The following is an 18,581-nucleotide window of genomic DNA, read 5'->3' as shown; positions in this document are numbered from 1 at the left end:
AAACAGTAATCCTCAGATACAAAAGGCAATCTTGTATAATGTTGGTATAGAATGAGTGTCATCTGAAGTTTACAAAACCGTTCTCTATACAGTTATTTTTTCTTTTCCTGTGGCAGCTCTGCAGGCTTAGCATGGGATCAGAGACAAAGTACATGTCTGTATCATCACCAGTAATTACACAAGCCAGTTAACAGCTTTGTTAATGAGTGCGCCAGAAACAAATAGTCTAGGTATTGTAACCCTGCAGCATTAAGAATAAAAAAGAACTCTTAATTTAAATAAACTTGTTTTCTATGTTATTAACATGTTTCTGGCCATGCTCTCACTTCATCCAGCATTCCCAGGGAGAACTCTGTATTGCCCAGTTTGCTGCATACTGATTGAGGAATTTGCAGGACCTAAAAAAAAAAATCCAAAAGCCTCTTATAATGCTGCTTTGTTATAGGAAAGACAGAGCTGTAAACTCAGCCAAAACTAGTTGCAGTTGTATCGCTTTGAAGGATACATGAAGGCTGCACAGTATGATGACTGACTGATAAATTTACAGGTGCTTCATATTTTGATTATTTGCAGAGTGTTAGACCTACACCACAGAATGAAGCTATAACAGTACATTTCAAGCCCGTTACGTTAAAAGCCTCTGAAAGTAAATATACCAAAGTTGCAAGCATTAGCTTTGATGGTAAGTACTACTCCTGTCTTAGAACTTGTCAAGTGCTTCTTAAAACTTGCTGAAACTTCCATTAATTATTTTCACTCTCTTAACAAAATGTTATTTGTAATTTTGAGAAGGAATTGGAATTTTCCTACGTGGAAAAGCCTTTTACAGTTCTTTAAAATTCAGTAATTTCTGAAGGGATTGTCTCTGATTGGAATCGGCAACTAACATAAGACTGGTATATACTGGTGAGAAGAGAAGAAAGTCCTCATTCTTCTATTAAACATAAGCAGTATTCTCATGTTAAGACCCTTGATTATTTAAAACATATTGTTAGCCTAAATAGGCATTTGTTTTTGAGAAATCCTAACAAACCAGGATGTGCTCCTCACACTAATGTATGTTAGAGGAGACTATCCCTTGGATTGCCCTTTGATCCTTTCCAAAGTTTAAAAAAGAATCCAAAACGTTATTCTAAAAAAAAAAAACAACAACAAAACATTTTATGTTGGAATGCCCATGGAAGCAGGGCTGTGTCACGCTCTTGAGCACATTACTGTGAAAATTTGCTTATTTTATTTTGCTGTCTTGAATTCATATTAAAGAAAAAGGGTAGTGAAGGTGGGAAAACCTTTTACTGATACCTTTCCTACAAAGATATGTTATGTATGCTGATACTGACTTTCACTCGTATCTTTATGAAAGAAGCGTTGGGTCATTTTTCCCCTACACAGTGTGACTGTAATACTATGCTGACTTTTTGTAGAAAGGCACCTCCATTTTTATAGAGACTTTAATCAACGGTTAGAATGCTGTTGACCTACTTGTTGCAGTAAATCTCTCTGCCTGGATTGCTTTAAAATGGAAGTTCATAGATGCAATGTTTTTCATTTCAGGTACGCATAATTTCAGTAGTTTTATGGACAGAGAGAAGAGAGTTGATTTTTATTATTGGTATTTATTGATTAGCACTTTAGATATTTAATAGCTTACAGTTTGTAAGATGAGTTTTAGATATTCAATAGCTTACATTTTTGTAAGAGGAGTGAAGTATGTTTTAGCCTATAAATAAATTCTGAAATAGCTGAACCTGCCAACCTGAGGTGGTAATATGTTGTGATTTTGAACCTGGAGGGAGTTGTTATGTGAGGATCTACTGAATAACAGATGGTAGGTCTTGGAGGGGGAATGGTAAGTGGGGAGAAATACTCAGTGAAGCTGCTTAATGTGTTTAGGGGTTTGACTTGGCGAATTCTTTTCAGTGAAGCAGCCAGCCCTAAATATTTGCTGTTTCAACTGTGCTAGTACATGCAGGAGCTCTGGGGGCTGGTGGTTTGTCCTGACCAGTATTTAAATCCCTTGACTTTTCTGGTGATAGTGCTACCAGGCTAATATTGCTTGTTCTGTGATCTTGGTGCAGACATTGTGAATGTCATTCCTGGTGCTTGTGTAGTTTGGGTTCTTACATGGATTCTGATTCTATTTCTGTGAAGTTTAGCATGTCTTTGGTTTCTGAATTATTAAAATGTTGCTGCATTCCTGGCCTGAATTCCTGCTTGACTGGTAGTTCTGAGTGAGGAGTCCAGCCATCACAAGTTTCTGTTCTGTTAGAGGAGAGATAGGTATATTCCATACTCTTTAAGTGGGGAATTCGGCTCACCTGGGATCTGAATTATCCTCTGCACACCTCCAAGTTATTTGACAGGAACAACCAGGCTTCCCTATCATAGATAAGCTTACTAACTTAGGCAGGTCAACTAACTGGTGTTAAGGAGGAGGAATTCAGGACTCTGATCTCTTCCTAGACTTTTTCCATGTCAGTTGCTTATTGAAATTTCTTTAAGATCTGTTTTTCTCTTCTGTGATACTTCATTCCTGGGCTAGCTCTGTGCTTTTATTATTCCATTCATGCTAGTCTAACCTAACGGATCATTTTTTTGTCTGCTTTAATAACCTTATTTTCTTGTGTGTACAGCATCAAAAGCAAAAAAAGCATCACAGTCTTCTGGGAAAATAACTGTTAAAGCAAAAGAGAAGAGCTACTCCAAACTTGAAATACCATATCAAGCAGAAGTGTTGGATGGGTAAGCTTCCAGTAATTGAACATAATTCAAAAACTAAATGGTGTAAATTAGTTGATGTAGCAGGGAATGTAGCCTTTTTAGGGGGAGAGGGGATATGAAGAGGCGATACCCAACTTCACTGAATCTGGAGCTCATTTAGAACTACAATTTCTTTTTTGTTTGAATTTTTCTGTTATTACGCTAGTAGATGAGGTAGTCTTAGTAATGCATAAACTGGTTTCAGGGCTTGGGTTCAATGTGACCTTAGTGAGTAATTTTTCAGAGTAGTTGAAGGCTGCAGATGAGACTTTAAAAATGCATATTGGAAATTTTTCTGGGTTTGCATTTTTTGTTCTATCACTGTGTGAAGTAAGGGTAGAGAAAATCTTTTTTTTGTTTTAAGCAAAATTTTGGAAGAACTGCAGTGCTTCCTTATTTTTCGTTATTTATTTGCACAGTATAGCTAAGTTGACTTTAAAGTTGAAATGAGGTGCTACTGTATCAAAAGAACTGACGGTATTTTAAAGGCAAACAAACTAAACCTTACCTATCAGAACTTTTCTGCTGCAGATGCCTGATTTTGTTAATAAGGAATATGCGTGATTTGCAAACTATCTTAATATTTCAACGCTTGCTTTTAGTCCTCTTCATATGCTGAGCCATGTATTTTCTTATCTCAATTGAATTACTTAAAATATCCAATGTCCCTGTAGCACTAATAATATAGGTTCAGCATTCAGTGGGGTTAGGTAACTTTTTTGCTGTTGGATTGAATGAATTCTAGCCCTTTATGGAAGAAAAAACACTATGTTTGAGGAAAATGTTTATTTTTCTCCTACTGTTTTCTTTTAATAGATACCTAGGATTCGATCATGCTGCCACACTCTTTCACATCCGTGACAGTGCTGCTGATTCCGTGGAAAGACTGATCTATCTAACAAACACATTCAGTTTTGCAGTCCTTATACATGATGTTGTGTTACCAGAAGAAGCAAAACCAATGTTTAAAGTAAGCCCCATTTCAGTGAATGTTTTTACCTAACAGTAAATGTTTAAATATGCTGCGCTTTGTTAAATTGTAACATTGATCTTCATTGTTCACTGATCTAGGTCCAGAACTTCAGTAAACCAGTCTTAATTCCGCCTAATGAATCCAGATATATTTTTACACTTCATTTTATGCCTTCCACATCATCTGTTCATATAGATAATAATATTTTACTTATCACCAATGCTTCTAAATTTCACCTACCTGTCCGAGCATACACAGGATTTTTAGATGTAAGTATTTTCCTTTTTTTAGCTACTTTTAGAGGCAGACTTCATAGGACTGTTTTTAATTCTTTATTCTATTTCTATAGGAGTATGGCTTCTTTAATTTCAAAATCATTTTATCAGTTCTTTCCTTAAACAGCTTTGGTTACTGCTGAAAAATTCTTTTTTGTTCCCTTTAGTTTTACACAGAAAATGTATAGAACTTTGAGACTGTTATGGCACTGCTGTATTAGACTTATTAATGCATTTGTTAATGAGCTTAGAGTTTGAGCACATTTTGTATTTAACTTACGCTAAAATACCTTTACCAATCTTTCTAGTACTTTGTACTGCCTCCAAAAACTGAGGAACGATTTATAGATTTTGGCATATTGAGTGCAACAGAAGCTACCAGCATTTTATTTGCAGTCATCAACAGCAATCCGATAGAGGTAAGGATGGATTTATTTTTAGTTTGCCTTTTAAAAAAAATTTGTGTCGGTGGTGTTACTGAAAACAGTACCTTTTGTCCTTTTTAAGCTGGCTATAAAAAGTTGGCATATTATAGGGGATGGTTTGGCCATAGAACTTTTAACAACTGAAAAGGGAAACAGAACAACGATAATTGCAAACCACCATGAACTCCAAAACGCTGGTGCATCCGATCAGTCTTCAGTAAGTAATCCTTTGATTCCATTGCTTAAAGCCAGATTTAGGGCGGGGGGGGGGGCGGGGGCGGAGAAGAAACAAATCTGTGCGACTTCTCGTGGTTTCATTTTAGCAGGGAGGAGGGAGGATAAGAATTCCTAATTTTTGTCTGAATTTGATTATGATAAAGCATGTAGAATTTTGAAAACTTGCTTTAAGTAGCAGTATTATGTTCAGATTGGTTAGATCTTGAAAGAGGAAACTTCAGAAGTAGTAACGTCCATGTCAGATTACATTAATCATTTATCTGGGAATAGTGGAATGTATCACCTCAGGGAATAGATAATTTTTGTGTTAGTAACTTGTGTTTGAATTCTTATTTTTACCTCCTGACAGTTATTTCAAATGGATTTCGATTCAGTTTAAAGAAATAAGAGGATGTTGGGAAGTTTTTTTAGTGAAATTTCTTTCCATTTAATGCAATGCAATGGATGACACTTTTTCTACCATTTACAGGTGATACTAGCATCAGGTTATTACGCTGTGTTTAGAGTAAAACTAATAGCAAAAGAACTTGAAGGAATTCATGATGGAGCTGTACAAATCACAACAGATTATGAGGTATATTCATGGGTGTTGCTCAAATGATATGTTTAATTTTTAAGCATGAAGTTTTAAGAGTTCTGTTAGTGGACAGATTGCAATATCAGGGAGAAGCTGAGGTTGGAAGGGACCTCTGGAGGTCAAATTATGTCTGCAGGCTAACCCTGTATCAAATGACAGTAATGCTACTTATGCCGTGTCTTCTCTGAAGGAATGAAGAATGACTTACATCATGATTTTCATTTGGCTTTCAGGAATACCCATTTAAATCTGACCTAATGCCTTGAGGTATGGGTTCTTTAATGATTTGACACATCCTCAAAGCATCAATGCATGGATCTCTTGGCATTACACGTCACAATAATATGCTTTTTGGTACTATTGAGTGCCAAACTGAGCTATAATTTCAGAGGTGTTTTGTCAAAACCCAATGTGAAAGTCATTTTGGAGAAACTGCTGTTTGCTGACAGTTTAAGAACTCTGTTTCATCTACTAAGATTAGTAAGGGAGAGAAGAACTACTAGTTAATTCTTAATTTTGTATATCTTCTAATGCATAATGGAGATTCTAATACATAATGGAATTTGTATTTAATAGGATGAGATATGTAGAAAAAAGTGACACTGTGCTTATGAAGTTGGGAGATGATATAGCTTATTATGTGGTTCTGACGAAGCTACAGAAAATAGGAAATTCCTAATTTCTGCCAGTTATCTGAGATTTTAAGTTTGTTTTTTTTAATATGTCCATATGTGTATGTGACCCTTCAGTTGTTTTCCTGCTTGTTCTTACAAGAACAAGAATTTTATTTTATTGCTTGTTTTTACAGATGATTTTACTTGTATTGGTAGCTTTAATAATACACAGAAAGTTTCTCATTGCCATCCTTTGCATGCTCTTTTTTCTAAGTCTATGTCTATCTTGAGGTCTTAACACAACTTCTAATGTGTTTTTGAGAAGTTTGGTATATGCTCTTCCCTCATACTCATTTACTTTAAGGCGAGATCCCCGTTTTCCAACAAAGTAACCCCCATTCAAGTGAGACCTATATAATGCCCCATTAAAGACCTTATATCTTGACTGTGGTTTTGCATCCCGTATAGAATGGTGCCAAGTATGACTGAGCAAAATGCTTCCTGACATTAGGGGGTGACTGTTCTGAATACGATGGTGTGTCAAAACCTTAATTCATGTCTCCATGTTTTCAATGTGTATGTAAACTCAGACTACACTAATTGTAGAATTTCAGGGGTTTGTTATTCTATGCAATTTAAAAGTGGAAGAGACATTTAAAGACTGGAATTTAAGTATTTTTTTTTCTAAACTTTTCTTTTTTTTTTTTTTTATTTTTCCAGATTTTAACTATACCAGTGAAGGCTGTGATTGCTGTAGGCTCACTGACCTGCTCCCCAAAACATGTTTTTCTTCCACCTGCTTTTCCAGTAAGAGAGTTGGCTCATAGCATTACATGTTTGGGTTTTTGGGGTTTTTTTTCCTGTGTTTTTTATTTATCTGTCCTTTTCAAAAGAAACTATCTTGAATTGTTGCATGTCAAATTGCTGGACAGATTGTGCTACTGGACTGTTACAATTCAGTTTGTTTCTACTTTCTGGTTGTGGGTTTTTTTTTTTCTCCCAAGCACGAGTTATCCCTGCCTTTTCTTTTACTGCCTACTTGAATGGGATCTTGGAATACTGATATGGTTACAAACCTGGTTCTTTGCAGCTTCGTTCTAACATAGCTGTGGTCACTTGGTTATTAGCAGTTTGTATGTGTTAGCACCAAGAGTAGGAAGAGAGATGAAATTGGACAAATGTATTTTTCAAATTCCTGAAGTGTAATACCAATACAAAAGACAGCAAAGTCAGCTAATAAACCAGTGTTCTAGTATAAGAAGCCCTTGATCTCTATGGAAGCATCATTGTATTGTTTCCACACTGAAAGTAGATCTTCTTGAGGGTACAGGGTGGAGTACATGAACAGGAAAGCAAGCAAGCTGTGTGGGTCTGCCGTTCTCTGCAAAAGTACATAAATGGCTGCTTTCATCCCTGTGCCTGCAGTAGTGTGTATTCAGTGAGTGCTGAAAGCAGCTTCTTTGCTCAGGGCTACAGACTCAAGCAGCAAGCTATTAACCAGATAATACTTTTCTCTTGGCATTCAGCATAACCATAGAAGCATCTGCAGTCAAGGTCCGTATTAATTTTGCAACTGGTATTTCATTGAAGTCTGAACTTTGTGTGACTTCCTGATGAGTGGGAATGTAATATTATGGAGAATTGTAGGGAGAGAGATTGAAAACAGGGGAAAAAAGGTAGCAAAAAGGAGACAGAGACGGCAGTTTTCTGAAAGGGTAAAACTAACTCCATGCATGTCGTTGGAAATGTTTTTTTGTTTCCTTGTCTGTCCTGCATAGTCTGTCATAGAGCACTGCCTGTTCTCACTTCCTCTTCCAATAGCTCCTCCGTATCTCCTGCTTATCTTTACAATTTGTGTACTCTTAAATAGTAATGTTTCATGGGCACTTTATCAAATGCTGTACCTCATGTCTAGTAGAGAAATGATAATTTTTTTTAAATAGTAATGAAATACATCTGCTTGGAGGAAGATAGGTCGGTCAGCAGGACTTCAGTAGATCAATGCTACTTTTGTGCCGTTATCCATTCTACCTCCCTTCTGATCTCCTACTTCACATTGTTCTGAAGTCTTTTGCTACTCTTGAGGTCAAACGCTCATGCCTACAGCTGCAAATATCACTTGTTATTTTTTATGTTTACAATCTGTGTTTCCTATTTGACTATATGGCTTCACCGTTGTATAGGTGTTTGTTACGCTGACTACTATATCTGTAACTTCATCTACGAACTGCTCCATAAGCCTTTGATAAACTGGAGTAACTTAAAGATCTATGTCCCTTTCTTTCACCAAAGAAAAGATCTTCTATATTCTGTATCCTAATTTATATATCCTGATTCCTGGCAAGATCGTTGTCCCTTTTGAATGCCAAACTAAAATGTTTTGTTCCATTTTGGGCCATAAAGAAGTAGATTTTGAACGTCCCTTTATTTTATTCTAACTGGATGGCTAAAGAGCTTCTTGATGTATCTTAGTATAAGCCCAAGGTCTTGGGTCAGCTTGATTTGAGTTTCTTTTTGTATGTATGTGTTCCGTTTGTTTGCTTTTGTTTTGTCTTGTCAGGCAGTATTTCTTGTAGCACCTGTGTTTCTCAGCCTCGCTGTCATCACTCTTTCTCATCCCCAGGCTTCTGTGATTTTTATCGGATTCATGCTCTTTTCCAGTAATGTTTTCACATGATTATTCATTCAGGGGACCTTTGGGCTCCTGCATTTTGTTTGGGAGTACAGATTCAGACATAATTATCACCTTTGACAAGATTCTAGACTGTTTGCTGTGTTCAAGCCCCAATCTTTTCAAGACAGTTATCTTCACTTACTACCTCTGTTAGCTGATCACTTAGCTCTTTTGATATTTGAGAACATTAACAGCAGACTTTTCCTTTTTCTTGGACTAATTTCAAACTGAACTTGTAATCACTGAATTCATGATACAGAGCAACTAAATGCAGGAGTAATGCCTCCATTACTTATGAAAATAAGCCTAGAATAGTATCAGTTCTAGCTTCAGTGTTTGGTATAGGAATTTGACAACTATAACGTCCAGGAATAACCAGGCGCTACAATTTTAGTAAGACTTGCTTTTCAGTTCATACCTAGGATGTACCTGGTTCCAAGTGCTGTCTGTTTATAATTGTAGCGTATTTATCCCTAAGTCTGATCTCTGTTGTTTTGTTGAAGTTTGTCTGCAGTACATTAATAGTGTATACAGGCCTTGTAAAGATCAGTGTCTCGATTAAAACAAGTCTTGGCTGTGTTGACTTCTGCATTATAATGGTGTTTATAGCTCCCAGTGGCACCTCTCAACTCTTCCCTGATCAAAGCTCATCTTTGAGGACCTGTATGCTAAATAGCATTGTTCTGTTTTTCTTACTACTGATGCCTAAAGTCTTCTTCCCTTACCTGTTGTTTCATGTCTAAATGCTGCGTAAGGGTCTTAGTAAAATACTGTTCATTTGTTCTGTGGAGTTTAACAAACCCTTATCTTGCCCAGTTGAGGGCAGTTTGTTACTCGTAGGATTTTAAGCTCAGATGTACCTCCTGTTCAGTTTAACAGGACTATAATGTTCAGAGATTTATTCCTATAGTTTCTTTCCCTCGGCAGTTGCTACTATTAAGACTGTTAGAGTATGTGACAATTTCCTGAGGCCACAGTCACATTTTGAGCCTGCAAAAGTACATTTCTTCTATGTCTCCACTTCCTTACCTTAGAGAAATTTTTAAAAAGCTGAAAGTATTGATTTAAGTGGAACATGAAAAACTCTAGTCATGTTCATTAGAAGGTAGTCTTGGGTATTTATATTTGCTTGTATTCGTTTATTTTATATAAATCTGAAATCTTGTCACCGGTCCTGAGTTACACTTTTTTGTTTGTTTGTTTTGGTTTTTATGTATCGTTTACTCCATACTTGTCAGGGCTGGGTTTTGAGATAAGGTGAAAAACAGGGCCACAGAATCATTGATTTACAAGTGAGGGCAGGGGGACAGCTTGAGCATTGCAGTGATTCTGATTGTGGCAAACAATTGAACTACCAATGCTCTATGCTCAAAAGATAAAATAATGTTTCACTCAGAAGAGGGGGTCAGATGTAAAAATGTGGGGAAAAAACTTGCACTTTCCTTTAAAATGTTGTCAGTTTAGTGCCTGGTATCTTAATTTCATTGGGAGTGAGAAGGATGGTTGTACCTATGTTTTTAAATGCCCTCTGCCACCCGTGGTGTTTGTAATCTGCAGCTTCACTTTACTGTTCCTATCAGGTTATTCCTAATTACTAGCAAGTATGTACTAGATCTGTTACAAGAAGCTTGTTTCCCTTTTGTAATAGGAGCCTTAGAAAAGCGAAGTTTTCTCTTGCCTTTCCTCCTCTGGTACTTTTTTAACATGATTTGATTAAGTCGAACTGTTGTCCTAGCTCTTCAAGATGCTTAAGGTGTACTTCATTTTGAAAGAGGGATGAACTGTGTTTGGAAGCAGATGGAGGAAAGAATACAACTTCATAGAAACTTACCTTGAAGTGTTACAAGTGGCATTTTAAGATAGCATAGTTTAAAATCTCAGTTTAACGTTTCTGCTCTGCTGTGGTCTTTGCCAGCCTGCATAAATAAATACATATGCTAGGGAAAATGCATATCCTGCAGACTTTTTTCATCTTTTCTTTTATTTAGGGGAAAGTAGTTCACCAGAGCCTGAACATTATGAACTCCTTTTCTCAGAAAGTGAAAATACAACACATACGCTCCCTGTCAGAAGATGTAAGGTTTTATTATAAGAGGCTAAGAAGTAATAAAGAAGATTTAGAACCAGGAAAAAAATCAAAGGTTTGTTTCTGCCTTATTTCTACATGTTTACAAGTTCTCTCTTTATGTATAGCATGTGTTACGTTTCTGTGGTCATCAGAAATCTTCTTTCTTTTTTCTTTGGTCACTAGATTTACTGTGCTGTTTTGCAACTGATCTGTTCTTATCTGTTTTGCAGATTGCAAATATTTATTTTGATCCTGGTTTACAGTGTGGAGATCATTGTTATGTAGGATTGCCTTTTTTGCCTAAATGTAAGTAGCGTTCAACTTTAAAATGAAAATCTTTTTTTTTTTAAAAAAAACGTTTTCTCATTAAGCAACGATTTTACATGAAGAATTTAAGAACCACGTTATTTTTTACAGCGGAATCTAAAGTTCAGCACAGCATAACAATGCAAGAAGATGCATGGGATTCTGACTGGGATTTGCATGAGAACTTATTCAAAGAATGGACAGAAATAAAAGAGAACTCAAGCCATAGGTAAGTATTTTATCTCTGTTACTTTCTTAGGCCTTAAATCACTAGATAGTTTTCTGTTATGTGTGCAAGTTTTCCTACTATTGCAGCGCTCTTTGAGAGGGGGCCAGGGAGGAGTTACTTGGCCTTCTCTGCAAAACCTTTAAAGAGAACATTTTAAAAGTTAAAAAACCATAATGATTTCCTCAAGTCAAACACAACGCAAAAAAAATGGCTATTCACTGGAGTGTGCTGCAGTTCTTGCAAAGATGGCAAGAGCAAGGCAGTCTCTACTCCTGCAAAAATGTCCAAAACCAGATTATACTGTATGCGCAGTACCCCTGCTTAATCTGTTTTAAAGTAGTAACCTCAATATCGCCCTAAGATTTCCTAAAGTTTTCAATTGCTGCTATTCTGAGATTATTGAATTTCAGTGAATTATCAAATTGTCTGGTGTTTTTCCTTGAGATTTGCTAAATAGGAGGTGATTAATGATTGCTAAAAAGTTAAACTCTGTGGGCTGCTGTATAGCTTTTAAACATCTGCTTTCTCATACACAAAGTGATTTAATCTCCAATAGATGCAAGTTAGCATTAACAGCAAGTGCATGTGACTCTTGTGATGGTAGCACCCAGACTACCATTTCATAAAAAGCAGGCATATTTGTGGAGAAACAAAGTGACTTGTATGTAGCTAAATACAGTAACAGAAGTATACCTCCTTTATCACTTTTTTGTTATAATGCTGATACATTAATAACTCCTGAACTACTCTGATCTAAACAGAATCCTGTATGTAGCCACATCAGTAACTTTCAAGAATGTCCTATCATCTACAGTAAGAGGACAGTAAAGGGAAAGCCTACTAAAACTGCTTCTGCATAAGTAGCAGTTCTAGCTAGGAAAAAAAAATATATATAGTGCTTTAATATTATTTAATATAATATATAATATGAATATGTAATGCTTTTAAAGAGAGTTAAAATTAACCAGATATCCAGGGTAGCATTCAGCAAAGGAGAAACTGCTCCTTCTAAATACAGAGGCGTTCTGACTTGGGCAGTTGGAGTCTTTCCAAAAATACTTCTCTAGGTTTGAAGTGTAGCATTTCCTCTGTTGCTGACTGGAGAACTCAATAGCCTTGTTTCAGCTCATGGTGGAGAGCCTGTAGGAAAACAGGAACCAAAGTCTGTTGCAGGGGTTGGTTAATAGTGAAGAACTTAATTCACTGATGGAAATAGTAGCTGGCAACAAGTGTAGCTAGTTCAGATTTGCCTTAGATTTGTTAGACAGGTGTATAGGTGCCTACTCAGTGTATCCATTGCAGCTAGGGTACATGTACAGATTTACTGTACGTTATGCATATGCAAGCAAAAGAAGTTTTCTGGATAATGGATGTATGAATGTAGTACTGGAAACTGACTGTAGCAGGACTGATATTTTTCCTTTCTACTGTTTATACCTTTGCGAATCAAATATATTTTGGGTTATTTTTTTTTTCAGATATAGATCTGAATCTCAGTTATATTCTCAACATATGTTCCTGCAATAGTAAGAGCTGGGCACTTCCTAATGAAACATAAAATTTGTGTCTCACTGTCTGGAGAGCAATGATTTAAGTGAATACCAAAAGATTTATGATGCAGTGCATAAGTTCTGCCATATTTTTCAGCTCACCTTTATCCATAAATTGGCCACAACAGAACTTGGAATGGATGAATGTTGACAGCGATAGTTAATAGAGAACATCTTTAGAATCTTTGGATTGGTCTCCTACAGCATATTCTGGTGGCTTCTGTTGTGCTTTTTAATAACAGTACATATGTGCAGAGCTCAGTGGGTTTTTTTAATTGCGTATAATATCATGTACCGTGCTATTTCTCAAACTAATGTTGTTTTCAGGGTGCTTTTAAGCCCTCTGTTTTTCCTAAGCTTTTCCTATTTTACTGCTATAAAGTAAGTTTTCTAACTGTTTCTCCAGACTGAATGCTGTATTTGAAGTAGACACAGATCTTCAGAAGGATGTCCAGATGAAAATTACAGCAGAAATGGCCTGGCCTTCCATACTTAGTTCACCACGCCATCTAAGCTTCCCTCTTACCAATACAAACGGTTCATCAGTAAGTTATTTTGTTGATGTTATCATTTTGTAGAGACTGCATTTTAATAGGTATTTCTAATCACATTAATCATAATGTAAACTTTAAAAAAAATGTGTTTTTGAATAGGAAGAAGAAATTTTTTTAGAAAATCCAGCTGACGTTCCTGTGTATGTTCAGTTCCTTCCCGTAGCTCTGTATTCTAACCCATCCACCTTTGTCGATAAAATGTTGGAACGGTAAGTATTGTTTTAGAGTACTTAGGGCATTCTCACTCTGTAGCAAAAGGCATTTCAGAAAAAATGGATGCAGTATTTGGCAGCTGTGTTGGTAGTTTGTGTTGGCCGCTTCTAGTTGAGAACCGAATCTAGGCTGGTTGCCATTAAACACATATCTGTATTTTTTGCTAAGTTAAAATGATGTTTACATTCCTTCCTTAACTTGATGGGGGGATCAAATTATCTTCAGCTGCATATTGTTTGAGTCCTACCATAGGTTCCTGAGTTGCGCTAAAATCCATAAATGCAAGTATGTCATCATGTTCCCTGATCTAAAGGGGAAAAAAAAAATAATTGCATGTCTGTTGCAGATTTAATTTGAGTAAACCATCTAATTTCAATCTGAGGACTTTAGAGTTCCAGGTCTTCAGAAATTGCGTAAGTATTTCAATACATTCTTTATATTTTTAAGTTTAGGAATTTTAATGTTTTAATAAAAGTCCAGTTGTACATGTATTCAAGTTCAGGTATTAGCATGTGTGAAAAATGTGATACTTCTGTTGGATGTTTTCAGGAAATTGGGAAAAGTGGTATTTCCTCAAATATAACAGTTAAAATGTCACTTTTTCTGTATCCTTACATTATAATATGATTGTGGAAGTTACAGAAAAACTGCATTCATTCATCCTTTTACTGATACAGGATTATTTTATTCAGTGTAGTGGTTGCTAATTCTAAAATTAGCAAAGTATTGAGTTTTCCACTGCTTTGTTCTTTAAGTGATTTGAGTTTTGAGGCCAACTTTAAGTGTGTGCTTTTTCATGTAGAGCACACCACATCCTGAACACTTTCTTTTCGCATCCAATATACATGCATTTTCCCCTTCATATGCAGTTTGGTTTAGATTAGCAATTCGATGCTTGCACAGTGTCTAACAGCAAAGTTAGAAAAATACACTTTTCCAAAAATGTTTTAACAATGGAAAATTTTGAAGATAGAAAATGTTACGTACTAGTTTAATGCTAATTTACTGTTTAAAATATGCATTTAAGAACTTCTGAACTCTTTCTTCTACTAGAACTTCATGAATCCACATGGGTGTAGTTTAGGTCTGTTCTGTCTTGCTCTGTTCTGCTTCTTAATAAACACAGATAGTTTACTAATAAATAGGGCAATTCTTGTGCTGTCAGATTTTCTGGTTAAAAACCCAGTATATGTCATTGGGTAGTACACTTGATGACATGACTGATTTTTCTGTCTAAAATAATGTCATTTCTAACAAATACTTTTAAAAATGGGAATTTTTTTACATATATCGCTTTGTTTTCCCCCGCTGTCTTAAGGTCCAGCCACTACAGAGCACTGTAGGACTTGCAAAGGGCCTGGCTCGTCATTCAGTTTTAAGCCTAATACTAAAGCCTGGTGAGAGAAAGTCTGTCAAAGTAAAGTTCACTCCAGTTCTTAATAAAACTGTTTCATCATTAATTGTTGTCAGGTATGACAGATGTTTCTGAAATGTGTGTGAGTGTTTCTGATGTTTTTTATTTATATGTAAGATAATACTTGAGATCAGCTGTCAATAAGAAACTATTGCTTTTAGAAGAATAATTGTAGAAGATAACTGGAGAAAGATTTACTTTAAATGTAATTGTGATATGTTTTATAGTAGTTAAACTGTATTCAGTATATACTTTGTAATGTAAATATATAATACACTGTTACACTTAACACAGAATTACAGAATGATTTGGGTTGGAAGGGACCTTTAAAGGTCATCTAGTTCACCCTCTCCTGCAGTCAGCAGGGACACTTCAACTAGATCAGTTTGATCAAAGCCCCATCCAGCCTGACCTCGAATGCTACCAGGGATGGGGCATCTCCTGCTTTTCTGGGCAACCTGTGTCAGTGTTTCACCACTCTCACCGTAAAGCATTTCTTCTTTATATCTAGTCTGAATCAGCCCTCCTTTAGTTTAAAACCATTACCCCTTGTCCATGCACTACGGGCTGTACTAAAAAGTCTGTTTTCATCTCTCTTATAAGCCCCCTTTAAGTGTTGAAAGGCCACAATCAGGTCTCCCTGCAGCCTTCTCTTCTCCAGGCTGAACAGCCCCAATTCTCTCAGCCTGTCATCATAGGAGAGGTGCTTCATCCCTCTGATCATTTTTGTGGCCCCTCTCTGGACCCTCTCCAACAGGTCCATGTCTCTCCTGTGCTGAGGGCCCCAGAGCTGGGTGCAGCACTGCAGGTGGGGTCTCACCGGAGCAGAGCAGAGGGGCGGAATCACCTCCCTCGACCTGCTGGCCGCGCTGCTTTTGATGCAGCCCAGGTTGACTTTCTGGGCTGTAGTGCACATTGTCAGCTCATGTCCAATTTTTCATCCACCAATGCTTGGAGACGTGAATTCTTAAATACATACTACGCTACTTTGAAAGTAGGGACTCTAGTTACGTATAGATGCCATTTGCAAGATCAAGCTGCAGTGCAAGTTTAATCTTTCTAGTAAAGATGTCTGAATAATCGCTTCACTTTTGCATCAGGTGTGATATATTAATATGATGTTGAAATACTAGCTAACTAGTACTACTTTTGCATCAGGTGTGATATATTAATATGATGTTGAAATACTAGCTAACTAGTACTTCATTGGGGTTTATATTTGTGTGCTGTGTTGTGAATTATGTTCTTGTCTTGCAAACGTTTTGTTTGAGACTCCCACTATTTACTTCCATATTGTGGGGAATTAATTATCTGTGGAACTGGTTGTATTTCTGTCCTCCAGATTTGTGATACAACTTTGTAGTCTGTAGAGAAGCTTGCAAGAGCAATAGGCTGCATGATCCTTTTATGAATGTTTCCCCTTTTTCTTTCTACACAGAAATAATTTGACTGTAGTAGATGCCATAATGGTACACGGCCAAGGAACGACTGAGAGCTTGAAGGTTGCAGGCAAACCTCCTGGTCCAGGAAGTTCTTTACGCTTTAAAATCACAGAAGCATTATTAAAAGACTGCTCAGAAAGTGAGTACTTCTTGAGCTACTGTGCTGAACAGAAAATAAATTACATTTTACATGTTCAACTTGAAATGTGTGGAAGTACTTCTAATGCTCCAGAAATTTAATTCCTTTAAATACATTAAAAATGCTTATTTATTGAGGCAGAAAATGAAATATTTTACCTTTTTAATTTTAGTGTGAAAATTAGGAAAAACAAAGCAAAAGCAGGTCTTGATCCACTAAAATTCAAGGTAGAGGAGGTGAAGATCCTAGAGCATTTACTAGGATAATTTCTGATTCCTAAATTGAAGTCAAATTGGGTCACAGATGCAACTTCCTGTGTATTTTTTTTTTTTCTCCCCTCACACCTTCAGAATTTTATGCTCATAGCCAACAGGGAAAAAGGTGTAGGGTATGTTCCGTGATGAAAATTAAATTGCAGCCAGTTTCTACTCTGGGATCAGAGGTGTTCTGCTCTGTGGCCCCAGGCTTGCTTCTGGGAGGAGACCTTATAGTAGCTGTATTATCAAAGGAACCGGTAAAAAGGTTTAGTTGTATCTGCTATTAAAATCTGCTTTGCTATTTTGTGGTTTTCCAGACATATTTGTCAGGTGCCATGTTAATTATTATCGGAGATTATTCTGCTTTTTTTGAGGGACGAGTAAGAAAACTTTGAGTAAAGCTTAGTCATTACCTCTCACATGTTGTGGTTTAGGGATTTTTTTTTTTGCTAATAAGGTACGTGTAGCTCAGGCACGGGTTTTGTTCTTGAGACACAAAAAAAAGTTTTAATTCTCCTCACGCTGGAACTTTTCACGGAATATCACAACACTAAGCAGGACATCAAAGAACTTTACAGCCCGGATAATTTTTTTTGTGAGGCAGCAGCGCTGTCAGAGTTTTGGGCTTTGTGTTTTTCCCTGATGAGTTAGAGGGCTCTGTAATTGTACAAGCGATGAGAATCTGGCTGCAGAGATGGGTTCCTGCAGGTTACATTAAGGTTTCCATGGGCCTTGGTAGTCCCCTTTCCGGCTGCAATACTGACAAGAGCTCTCTTCTGCTGTAGAATGTGAATATAGTGAAGGATAACTGTTTAGCACGACGCTAACCACTTTCTGCTGTTTGATTCTAGAAATGAAATACAAAGAACCAAATTTCACACTGAGAAGAACATTTAAAGTGGAAAACACAGGGCAGCTGCAGATTAATGTGAAAACTGTGGAAATCAGTGGCTATACATGTGAAGGATATGGATTTAAAGTAGTGAACTGTCATGAGTTTGCACTAAGTGCCAATGGTTCTAAAGACATCGTCATATTGTAAGTGGTTTTTCTTACATCTAAGGGGAGTCTTGCATTAGGAATTCTGTATACCTAATTCTGTTTCGTGGGAAAGCTATAGGTTAAATTCTGAGGTTTCTTTACTTAAACTTTGAGGTTTTGAGGGTTGTTGGGTTTTTTACAACTTAAAACATAACGTTTTTCTCTCTTCTTGCAAACACTGTTAACTAGGTTTTCATGACTGACTCTAGTATTACTTTTATTCCTATACAGTAAGTATAACTTACTGAGTTGTAATAGTGATGTTACATGGCTTTTTATAAATTTCCTTCATTTGGATTGTGAATGCACATGAGATCTAGATTTACATATGTTTGGTGCATTGCAGTATATAGAAAAGAGTCTGTAGTCTAGGAATTATTATTGTAATGCACAGCATTTTAGTCTTGACCATTTTGTCTGTTGCCATAACGATAGTGATTGTTGAATTCTGACAGTTTTTATTGTAAAAGATTTAGGCACCAAACAATGATCTTTTAAAACGGCTTGGATGTAAAGTTAACTATTCAGAATATGGTATCTAAAAAGTTCAGTAGATGATTCTGTTCTGCAGAAGGATGTACAAAATAACTGCAGACAGTGAAACTTCACTGGTTTTTCTGCAACAGTCTTAGTCTGTGGTGAAACGGGAGTGTAGCAGTGATGTTTTTGAAAAGGCATGCAGTTGTGAATTAAAGATGAAATGTTTAAAAACTATAGCTCACACAGCGGTTATTCCATTGCTTGCTTACAGCTGCTGTTAATTTTTTACTGCATTCATAGTTTTATTTTAACAGATTTGGTCAAAAATTAATTTCAGTCATAATATATCTTCA

At 36.5% G+C, this 18,581-nt stretch overlaps 1 protein-coding gene across 1 annotated transcript in view; it reads left to right on the top strand.

Moving 5' to 3' along the window:
• The window catches only part of TMEM131 (transmembrane protein 131), a 103,308-nt gene that overhangs the window by 63,322 nt on the left and 21,405 nt on the right, over nt 1–18,581 (top strand). Inside the window, exons 12-28 of the mRNA XM_056327476.1 lie at nt 574–682; nt 2,634–2,742; nt 3,577–3,730; nt 3,832–4,002; nt 4,317–4,427; nt 4,516–4,650; nt 5,140–5,244; nt 6,582–6,668; nt 10,524–10,676; nt 10,834–10,909; nt 11,021–11,138; nt 13,095–13,233; nt 13,342–13,451; nt 13,802–13,868; nt 14,774–14,925; nt 16,308–16,450; nt 17,559–17,745. Of these exons, the coding sequence (XP_056183451.1) occupies nt 574–682; nt 2,634–2,742; nt 3,577–3,730; nt 3,832–4,002; nt 4,317–4,427; nt 4,516–4,650; nt 5,140–5,244; nt 6,582–6,668; nt 10,524–10,676; nt 10,834–10,909; nt 11,021–11,138; nt 13,095–13,233; nt 13,342–13,451; nt 13,802–13,868; nt 14,774–14,925; nt 16,308–16,450; nt 17,559–17,745 (2,126 nt within the window). The remainder of the gene's footprint in view (nt 1–573; nt 683–2,633; nt 2,743–3,576; nt 3,731–3,831; nt 4,003–4,316; nt 4,428–4,515; nt 4,651–5,139; nt 5,245–6,581; nt 6,669–10,523; nt 10,677–10,833; nt 10,910–11,020; nt 11,139–13,094; nt 13,234–13,341; nt 13,452–13,801; nt 13,869–14,773; nt 14,926–16,307; nt 16,451–17,558; nt 17,746–18,581) is intronic.

The sequence above is a fragment of the Falco biarmicus genome, chromosome 2, assembly GCF_023638135.1.
Source record: "Falco biarmicus isolate bFalBia1 chromosome 2, bFalBia1.pri, whole genome shotgun sequence".
NCBI classification, from domain to species: Eukaryota; Metazoa; Chordata; class Aves; order Falconiformes; family Falconidae; genus Falco; species Falco biarmicus.
Note: the sequence above shows the minus strand (reverse complement) of the source record. Positions and strands in the feature narration are given on the sequence as shown.